The sequence below is a fragment of the Argentina silus genome (assembly GCF_951799395.1).
Source record: "Argentina silus genome assembly, contig: scaffold_334, whole genome shotgun sequence".
Lineage (NCBI taxonomy): Eukaryota > Metazoa > Chordata > Actinopteri > Argentiniformes > Argentinidae > Argentina > Argentina silus.
The window spans coordinates 2,501-12,500 of record NW_028152721.1 but is presented as its reverse complement, the minus strand read 5'-3'; the positions used below and the strand labels follow the sequence as shown (position 1 = coordinate 12,500).

At 54.8% G+C, this 10,000-nt stretch overlaps 1 protein-coding gene across 1 annotated transcript in view; it reads right to left on the bottom strand.

Annotated features, from left to right (window-relative positions):
* Nucleotides 1-2,370, bottom strand: part of LOC310824659 (signal-induced proliferation-associated 1-like protein 2) — a gene marked incomplete at its 3' end in the record, with an annotated part of 17,542 nt that extends 15,172 nt beyond the window's left edge. The window contains exons 1-3 of the mRNA XM_083697913.1: nucleotides 1,858-2,370; nucleotides 1,013-1,570; nucleotides 115-806 (exon numbers count right to left, since the gene is read on the bottom strand). Coding sequence (XP_083554039.1) covers nucleotides 115-806; nucleotides 1,013-1,570; nucleotides 1,858-2,192 — 1,585 coding nt within the window. The remainder of the gene's footprint in view (nucleotides 1-114; nucleotides 807-1,012; nucleotides 1,571-1,857) is intronic.
* Between the last annotated feature and the right edge of the window lie 7,630 nt (nucleotides 2,371-10,000).

Here is a 10,000-nt window from a genome sequence, read left to right as displayed (position 1 = left end):
ACACACACACACATACCTTCATGCCACACACGCAGGGACCTTCATGCCATATACGCAGGCGCGCGCACACACACACACACACACACACACAGTGTGCAGTCTCTTGTTTCCCACCTTTGTTGTAGAAGTATTTCTGGTAGTAGTAGGCCCCCTGGTCCACGTGCTCCATGGTGTAACGTTTAATCATGTCCCTGGGGAAACCCTGGCTCTCCCTGGGAACCTCCAGGACCGACACCCCCGCGTTGGAGCAGTGAGTGCTGAGGGACGCCTCCCCAGAGTACCCCTCCCCTCCGGACCCGTAGGGAGCGCTGTGGCCGCGGGTCAAAGCCAGCCTGCGGTCGCCCTCCCCTCCCGTCTCATTGCGGAAGTAGGGGCAGCTGAGGACCAGCGTGTTGCTCTTTCCATCGCCCTCGTCGGCCTCCGTGCTGACCTTTAACCCCAGGTCCTCACAGCTGCCCCCCGGAGACTCACACACCGGTGACATCATAGGGAGGGCGCTGTTCTCGGGGCCTGGCCCCGCCCCCGGGCACTGGGAGGCGGCCGACGCCCCCGTGGTGGTGTTCTTGCGGCGGCCCAGGTCGGCACGGTTACCGACGGCCTCGCTGATGTTGAAGAGCACGCTCTGCACGTCGTGGTGGGCGAAGCACTTCTGGAAGCTGGTTGGCCGGCCGTACCTGCCCCCGCCCCCGTCCTCCGGCTCCAGACACTCCCCCTCGCTCTTCATGCTCCGCAGCCGGCGGAAGATGGACGACTCCGCCTTCTCTGACGACCTCATCCGCTGGATGAAGGAGCGCTCGCGCTCACGGCTGTGAAAGAGGGTGGAGTCAGTCAGTCAGTCAGTCAATCAGTCAACCAGTCAGTCAGTCAACCAGTCAGTCAACCAGTCAGTCAACCAGTCTGATTTGTAATAAACAATAAAACAACATATGTAAACATTCTAGAGATAAACATGAATAGTAGATGTATCTATCTGGAGCAGTAGGAGGGGGCACGGTGCCCTGAGCAGGCGTACCTGTAGAACATGGCGGGGTCCGCATAGTCGTAGTTGGAGATGCAGACGATGTCGCCGCGGGCGATCTGGGCGGCGGTCTGCAGGCTGGGCGAGAGGGAGGAACCTAACCGCAGCAGCTCCGGGAAGCTCTGCGGGGGCGGGGCGCTGGGCGGGTGGTGGGCGGGGCCCGCCGGGAGGGGGTCCGCCCCCCCGGCGTGGCGGTGGTGGTAACCCCTCAGGGTCGCCACGTATCCGTGGCCGCTGGCCGGCGCCGTGGACGCCGAGGACAGCCCCTGGCGGTCCAGGGAGGAGGTGGAGCCGTACTCCCGGCGTAGCGTGGCGCCTGTGTTGGGATTGATGCTGGTCGGGTCCATGTCCTCGGCGCCGATGTCGCTGATGGTGACCTCGCTGTTGCTGCGTTTGACCCGGGCGAAACTGCCACCGCCACGCATGGGGGAGTGGCTTAGGAGGTCGCAGAGGGGGTACTTGGTCTGCGGGAGCTCCGCCCCCTCCAGCAGCTCCTGGCTCTTCCTCAGCAGGGCCTCGGTGGTCTGGGGGGGCGGGGCCAGGCTGTCGTACCTGGACAAGGAAGTGGAGAGAAAAAAATGTTTTATTATACCAAAGAAAACTGTCCCATCACAGGTTTAAGACATGACACATCCCAGAATGGGGGGATGTAGTTGAAGAAAGAGAGGGAGAGAGAGAGCGAGGGAGACACAGAGAGGTAAACAGAGAGAGAGAGAGAAAGAGAGAGGGAGAGAGAGAGAGACAGATAGAAACAGTTGCACTTGCTGAAGCAAGCCCACCACATAACCCAAGGCCACTCCTGTCGCTACAAGTCGCTACACAGCTGTGAGAGTTCCTACCTTGGCGGGGGGCACGATGCTGACACACATCCCGCCGTAGGGGGGGGGCACTCCACCGCCAGGCTGTCGTACCTGGGGGGGGGGCGGCCCTCCCAGCCCTCCTTCCTCTGCGGCCAATCAGAAACCCGGGCTCGGACGCCCATCTTGGGCATTGCGTGGCTGCCCTGCCCCTGCAGGTTGGGGTTGGGAGGCCCCATACTCCCCTTCAGCGCGTGGAGCTTCCTGTCGAACGGGTTGTTGCTGTCTGTCTGCATCCAGTAGCCAGGGCCCTGGGGTTTTCCTGCCGGGCCAGAGAGACGCGCGACTTCCTCTTTAGTCAGGCTAGGCGAGGTCATATCCTGTACAGCAGGCTCCACCCACTTCGGGATCTCATGATCGGGCAAGGACGGCAGCCATTGGTCTGTTTTGAGTTTTGATTCCTGCTTTGTGAACGGTTGTCAGGGTAACAGGCCCATGTCAAGGTAGTGACATCACCGGGACGAGGACAGGCAGACAGGTGAGCTGGTTGCTATGAGACAGCAGCAGACAGACAGGCAGGTAGCAGCAGACAGGCAGGTAGCAGCAGACAAACAGGTAGGTGACCAGGTGATGTCCTCTCCTCGTCCGAACCCCAGCGAAGCCACACAGGAAGTCCTCTGAGGAGGAGGTCCTGAGAGAAAAACAAGAGGAAACATCACTTCATCTGATCTCAATAATCATCACATCAACATAAACCTCTGGTTCATCCAGGAGGGTGTAGGACACAGAGATGGACACAGAAATGAACACAGAGATGGACACAGAGATGGACACAGAGATGGTGTAGAACACCTTCTCCTTCCAACAGTACACACTTCAGATCAGCAGAGAAGAGACCTGTTCTCTGACACATCAGACAGATCAGTTTAAAAGACTTTTCCAGTTCCACAGTGCATTTGCATCTGTTCAGAGTTCATTCCGTATTCCACAGCTGGTGCTCCAGAAACCTGCCTTGAAGAGTGACAGTGGGATCGAGCTACAGAACCAGAGTGATAGAATGATTCCATTTGATGTTCTAGAATACATCTTAAACTGCACAGACTCAGAGACAACATGTCATCTATGGAAAACTAGTGGGTTGTTTCTTGATAGAGCCCAGCCCAGCCCAGCCCAGCCCGGCCCGGCCCAGCCCAGCCCGGCCAAGCCCAGCCCAGCCCAGCCCGAGGGCCCAGCCCAGCCCAGCCCAGCCCGAGGGCCCAGCCCAGCCCAGCCCGAGGGCCCAGCCCAGCCCAGCCCAGCCTGAGGGCCAAGCCCAGCCCAGCCCAGCCCGGCCAAGCCCAGCCCAGCCTGAGGGCCCAGCCCAGCCCAGCCCAGCCTGAGGGCCCAGCCCAGCCCAGCCCAGCCCAGCCCAGCCCAGCCCAGCCTGAGGGCCAAGCCCAGCCCAGCCCAGCCCAGCCTGAGGGCCCAGCCCAGCCCAGCCCAGCCTGAGGGCCCAGCCCAGCCCAGACCAGCCTGAGGGCCCAGCCCAGCCCAGCCTGAGGGCCCAGCCTGAGGGCCCAGCCCAGCCCAGCCTGAGGGCCCAGCCTGAGGGCCCAGCCCAGCCCAGCCTGAGGGCCCAGCCTGAGGGCCCAGCCCAGCCCAGCCTGAGGGCCCAGCCCAGCCTGAGGGCCCAGCCCAGCCCAGCCTGAGGGCCCAGCCCAGCCTGAGGGCCCAGCCCAGCCCAGCCCAGCCCAGCCTGAGGGCCAAGCACAGCCCAGCCCAGCCTGAGGGCCCAGCCCAGCCCAGCCTGAGGGGCCTGGGGTGGAGTGATTAAGAACCATCTCCCTGTCTGTGTTCATGGAGGCTGACACAGAGGAACAAATGACAGACATTCACTGAGGTCTTTTGCTGGTCAAATCAAGTCGGCACGTGATGCGCAGGCGAAGTCTACAGTCGCTACCACACACACACACACACACACAGGCGCGCGCACACACACACATTTAAAAAAAAACACCTCAGAATGTAATCATCACCCAACAGATGGAGTTAGGGTTAGGGTTATGGAATAGGGAGGGAATGATAGCCACACCTTTAATATCCCTTCATCCCATTGGATCATTGTTTTAATATCTATTCATCTCATTGGACCGTTGTTTTAATATCTATTCATCTCATTGGACCCCTGTTTTCACATAATCCTTTGGTATCAAAGAGCGGTTTTAAAACAGGAGGGTGTATTTTAAAATCATGTTACAACATACCTTCTATCCAAATATAGACTATTCTAATATACAGACCTCCGATATTTCTACCTCCACCAGCCTCCCTGGTATCACATCTCCACATTACCTGGGCCTCAGACAGAGAACACACTGAGACCTCGCTAACAACACCCCCCCCCCACGACCAGACGGAACACCTCTCAGCCAACCGGATCAGTGGGATTCAGGTGTCATTCATGGTGGATCCAGAGTGGTCCAGACCTCTGAGGAGATGCATCATTACCCATTCATAACATCTCTGAGGTGTAAAAACCCCATTTACCATCCCTATCTCCCGCCGTGTGTGTGTGTGTGTGTGTGTGTGTGTGGTGGACAGACGGGGCAAAACAACGCTAAGCGCACCAACCGTTCCCTCATGTTTTATTAACCAGACACTAATGAAAATGGAAAGAGGAGGGATGGAGGGATCTGAGAGAGAGGGAGGGGGGGAGAGAGAGTGAGAGAGAGATGGAGAGATGAAAGGAGGGAGAGAGAGAGAGGGAGACAGAGAGAGACAGAGAGGGAGACACAGAGAGAGACAGAGAGGGAGACAGAGAGAGAGACAGAGCGAGAGGGAGGGAGAGAGAGAGAGAGAGAGAGAGAGAGGGAGGGAGGGAGAGATAGTTATTCTCTTGATGTGGGGGTGTTTGAAAGCCATCAGATCATGGGAGTGTGAGATGAGAAACACTTCATGGTGTTTTGAGTCTGCTTGTCATGAACGCTCTGAGGATACAGCTCTGCCTCCCAGGCCTGTGTGTGTGTGTGTGTGCGTATCTGCGTGTGTGTCTGTCTGTGTGTCTGAGGGTGTGTGTGTGATCAGATTACATCCTGAAGTCAGGATTATGTTGAAATTACATTTCTCCACCAGTTTCCATGTTGAATGTGTTTAGTCTCACAGGCTAACGCAGGCTAACACGGGCTAACGCTGGCTAACACGGGCTAACGCAGGCTAACGCAGCAACGTAACTCCTCTTCAGTTAGCATTAGCATTGTTAGCTCACCTACATGTCTACATACAAGTTCAGTGCTACTTTCAATGTGAATTTACCACTGACACACACACACACACACACACACACACACACACACACACACACACACACAGCGTTCTGAGGATGTGTGTCTGTGTAGTGTCTCTCTGATGAGGCCTGACCTGTTGGCTGGGAGGGTGTTGCTTCTTCATTAAAACATTGTTTTGAGAACCTGCACTTTGTAATCCCTGCTGGACTCCAATCTACACACACACACAACCTCTCCCTAAAGCACATAATCCAAAACAGTACCCCCCCCCCCCCACGACACACACACACACACACACACTTCTCCATGGCCGTGTAAACACAGACCAGCGTGCCAGTTTCAAGATGAACTCTGCCCCATCCCAGATCAGGCTCAAACCACAACTGTTTCCGCTGGTCGAGACTACATTTCAGAACGACTATTTCTATAACTATTATTTCCATAACTACATTTCTAAAACAACTATTTCTATCAATAATATTTCCATAACTACTATTTCTATAAGTAGTATTTCTAGGACTACATTTCTAGGATTATATTTAGAACTACATTTGTAGGACTATATTTAGAACTACATTTAGAACTATATTTAGAACTACATTTGTAGAACAACATTTTTAGAACTACATTTTGAACTACCACATGCAGTACAACCACATTCCTCCAGACCTTCAAAATCAATGAAGATTGAGGACAGAGGGAGGGAGGGAGGGAGTGAGGGTAGGGGGGTGGGCTTGGAGCCAAGCACAGGGGGCACCAATCCCCCCCCACACACACACACCTCAGCCTGATACAACACCCTACATGGGTAGGAGGTAGGAGGCCTGTCTGCCCTCAACACTGGCACTCCAGTAAGACCGAGCTAAGCCAGGGCCAGACAGGTCCTCTCTCTCTCTCTCCCTCCCTCCCTCCCAGACCCAGCCCTCTCCTCTAGCCCTGTAAGCCAGAGGGAATTCTCTCTCCCCCTCCCTTCCTCCCTCTCTAGCCCTCCCTCCCTCCCTCCCTGTAAACTCTTCTCTGCCAGAGGGACTTCTCTCTCTTGGATTTATTCCAACAAAGGCATGCAGAATCAGCTCACATACACATTCCTGACCACTGTGTACATTCTCTACCGAGCAAGCACTCCATCTGTCTCTCTCTCTCTCTCTCCCCCTCTCTCTCTCTCTCTCCCCCTCTCTCTCTCCCTCCCCCTCCCTCTCAGTATACATTTGATAGTGATTCCGGAGCTGAGCCAAATCAGTGAATGTTTAAGTAAAGCTGACTGCTCCCTGATGTAGTCCAGGAGGAGACGGGGGTAGGGATGTGTGTGTGTGTGTGTGTGTGTGTGTGGCTATCATGGAGGGAGGGCTGGTGGTAGGGATAGAGGGCCAAATGAAGGTATGGAGAGAGAGAGAGAGAGAGAGAGAGAGAGCGAGAGAGAGCGAGAGAGAGAGACAGAGAGAGAGAGAGAGAGAGAGAGAGAGAGGGAAAGGCCATAAATAAACAAAGGGCAGGAAATGCAGAGCGTGGTGTGTGTGTGTGTGGGGGGGGGGGTTAGTGCCTCTGGACTTTAACACGTGTTGTTGTTGTTGTTGCTCCTTCCTGTACAGGTCTTTCTGTTTACCAAATAAACAAGCCAGCCCCAGGAGGACCCCGCTACCAGCCCCAGGAGGACCCCGCTACCAGCCCCAGGAGGACCCCGCTACCAGCCCCAGGAGGACCCCGCTACCCCGCTACCAGCCCCAGGAGGACCCCGCTACCCCGCTACCAGCCCCAGGAGGACCCCGCTACCTGAACATGGACGCCTCTAAAACTAGTTGTCTTGCCTTAACGTTGCCATACTAACTTCTCTCTCACATGCACTTTAGTACAATGATGGTGTTACTATTTCCTGTATAGGCAACAAGCCAAAGAGTATACACTTTCTGTAGTCGGAGGGCCCAGAGCAAATACTGTTCAGTCTAATGTGCTAGCTATGTGGTAAAATGACTGGCTGGCTATGTGGTCAAATGACTGGCTATGTGGCTAGCTGTATGCCTATATGACTAGCTAAGTGACTATATAGCTAACTATCTGCTTGTGTCAGCGGGCCTCTGTAGCCTTGGCAACCACACGTAACGATGCCTGCTGCCAATAATGCCCTGAGCGAGGGAGGTCGGCTGTGATTCGCTGACTGGCCCAGTTAACTTGGATTTCTCACGCACACACACACACACACACACGCACACACACAGTTGAGTCGTATCAGCTGTTCAAATAAATCTGGGCCAGGACGCCACAAGAAACCCATCTCACCCGGGGACAAACCCGCCAACACACACACACACACACACACACACACACACACACACACACACACACACACACACACACACACACACACACACACACACACACACACACACACACACACACACACACACACACACACACACACACAAGATAAGAGGGTGTGTTTACTGTAGATAAAGCAGAGACACTTTTAACTGCTGCATTTAGAACTATGAGGCACTGTTGAATCCACACACACACACACACACACACCCTAAACACACACACCCTAAACACACACACAGGCACATATAGACTCTCTCTCTCTCTCTCTCTCTCTGAACCCCTCCTCTGCTATAAGATTGTGTGTGTTTTTCAGGGGTCTCTCTGTCTGACACTTGATTCACCCCCCATCTGGACCCCTCCTGCTGGGGAACTACAACTCCCACGCACCCCTACCCTCAGCAGGAAACCTCAAATTCTGGAGCAATTACGTGTGTATGGGGCCCACCCTGCCCCAACTAGACTCTTTAAAGGGTAATACCTACCATATGCCACACACTCACACAGACTCACACAGTCAATGCCAGACTGAAAACAGCAGCAGGATGGAAGAGACACACACTGGACTCTACTGGGTCAGAGGGACGAGAGAGACACACTCAGGGGTCTCTCAGGACCAGGTCTGGAGAGAGACACACTCAGGGGTCTCTCAGGACCAGGTCTGGAGAGAGACACACTCAGGGGTCTCTCAGGACCAGGTCTCTGGAGAGAGACACACTCAGGGGTCTCTCAGGACCAGGTCTCTGGAGAGAGACACACTCAGGGGTCTCTCAGGACCAGGTCTGGAGAGAGACACACTCAGGGGTCTCTCAGGACCAGGTCTCTGGAGAGAGACGTCTGTGAGGATGAGGATGGCTGACATGTTAACCAGGTGTTGTTAAGTGAGGACAGGTGCTGCTGATAACACTGTTTATCCTGAGTGGTGATTAAGACTGGGTACACACACACACACACAGGAAGGAGGAGAGTGGGAGGCCTCTCTGTATACTAAACACTGCTGCTGCCACACAAATATGAACTTTACTGATGTGTACACACACACACACACACACACACACACGCACGCACACACGCACACACACACACACACACACGCACACACAGGGAAGCTCGTTCCACCAACAGGGCACCAGGACAGTGAAAACCTGTGACCGAGTAGCGCGGCTGCTGCATCCACGTAGAGGCGGCGGTGCCAGGCGGGCAGCCGAGGTGGAAGAGCGGAGTGATCGGGCCGGGGGGGTTTGGGGGCTGACCATTGCTTGCAAGTACGGAGGGGCTGTTCCCTTTGCCGCCCGGTAGGCGAGCACCAGGGTCTTGAACCTGATGCGAGCTGCTATCAGGAGCCAGTGAAAGGTGCGAAGGAGGGGGGTGACATGGGAGAACTTGGGGAGATTGAACACCAGGTGGCAGCGTTCTGGATGAGCTGCAGAGGCCTGATGGCGGAGGCGGGGAGACCGGCCAAGAGTGCGTTGCAGTAGTCAAGGTGAAAGATCACAAGTGTCTGGATCAAGAGTTATGCTGCTTCTCTGGTGAGGAATGGACGTATCCTTCTGATGTTGTAGAGGAAGAATCTACAGGAGCGTGCTGTCGCTGTGATGTTCGCCACACAGGATAAGTGGTTGTCAAGGATCAGCCCAAGGTTCTTGGTTGTACAGGAGGAGGTCACAGTAGAGTTCTCTACTGTGATGGAGAAGTCTTGGAGAGGGCAGGCTTCCCCTCGGAGGAAGAGCAGCTCAGTCTTGTTAAGGTTGAGCTTGAGGTGGTGGGCTGACATCCAAGTGGAAATGTCTGTAAGACACAGAGACATGTTGCCACCTGTGAGTCAGAAGGGGGGAAAGAGAGAAAGAGTTGAGTGTCATCTGCGTAGCTGTGGAAGGAGAAACCATGTGAGGAAATTACCGAGCCAAGAGATTTGGTATAGAGGGAGAACAGTAAGGGTCCTAGGACAGAGCCCTGGGGGACACCAGTGGTGAGGGGTCACCTGGTAAGAGCGATCGGCCAGGTAGGATGCAAACCAGGAGCGTGCTGTGTCGAATGCTGCAGCAGAGGATACCGTGTGGGTAGAGACTTACTGGGAGGGGAAGGATTTGAGGGGAAGGGAGAAGGATACAAAATGATGATCAGAACACACACACACACGGTTGGGGATGACACATATAGGCACACACACCCTGGCACATATAGGCGTGCACACACACACACACACACATACACACACCTCAGGACAAATGCTTGGGAGAGGTGGTAACGATTGGCTGAGTACAGGTGTGTCTCTGTGACCTGACAACATGACTGAAGATGCACGCACACACGCACACACGCACGCACACACACACACAGAGAGAGAGAGAGAGAGAGTGAATAAGCGAGAGAAAGAGTGTGTGTGAGAGTGTGTGGGTGTGTGTGTGTGTGTGTGTCTGTGTGAGAGAGACAGGCTGTTCCTCTTCACTGTCCAGCCTCTAACTGCGGGAGCCACAGAGAGAGAGAGAGAGAGAGAGAGAGAGAAAGAGAGAGAAGCTATTTGAGGCTGCTATGGCTACTGGTTTGAATGAAATGAAATGAGGAAATGAGAAGGAATCATCACTCAAGCAGAGGGAGAGAGAGAGAGG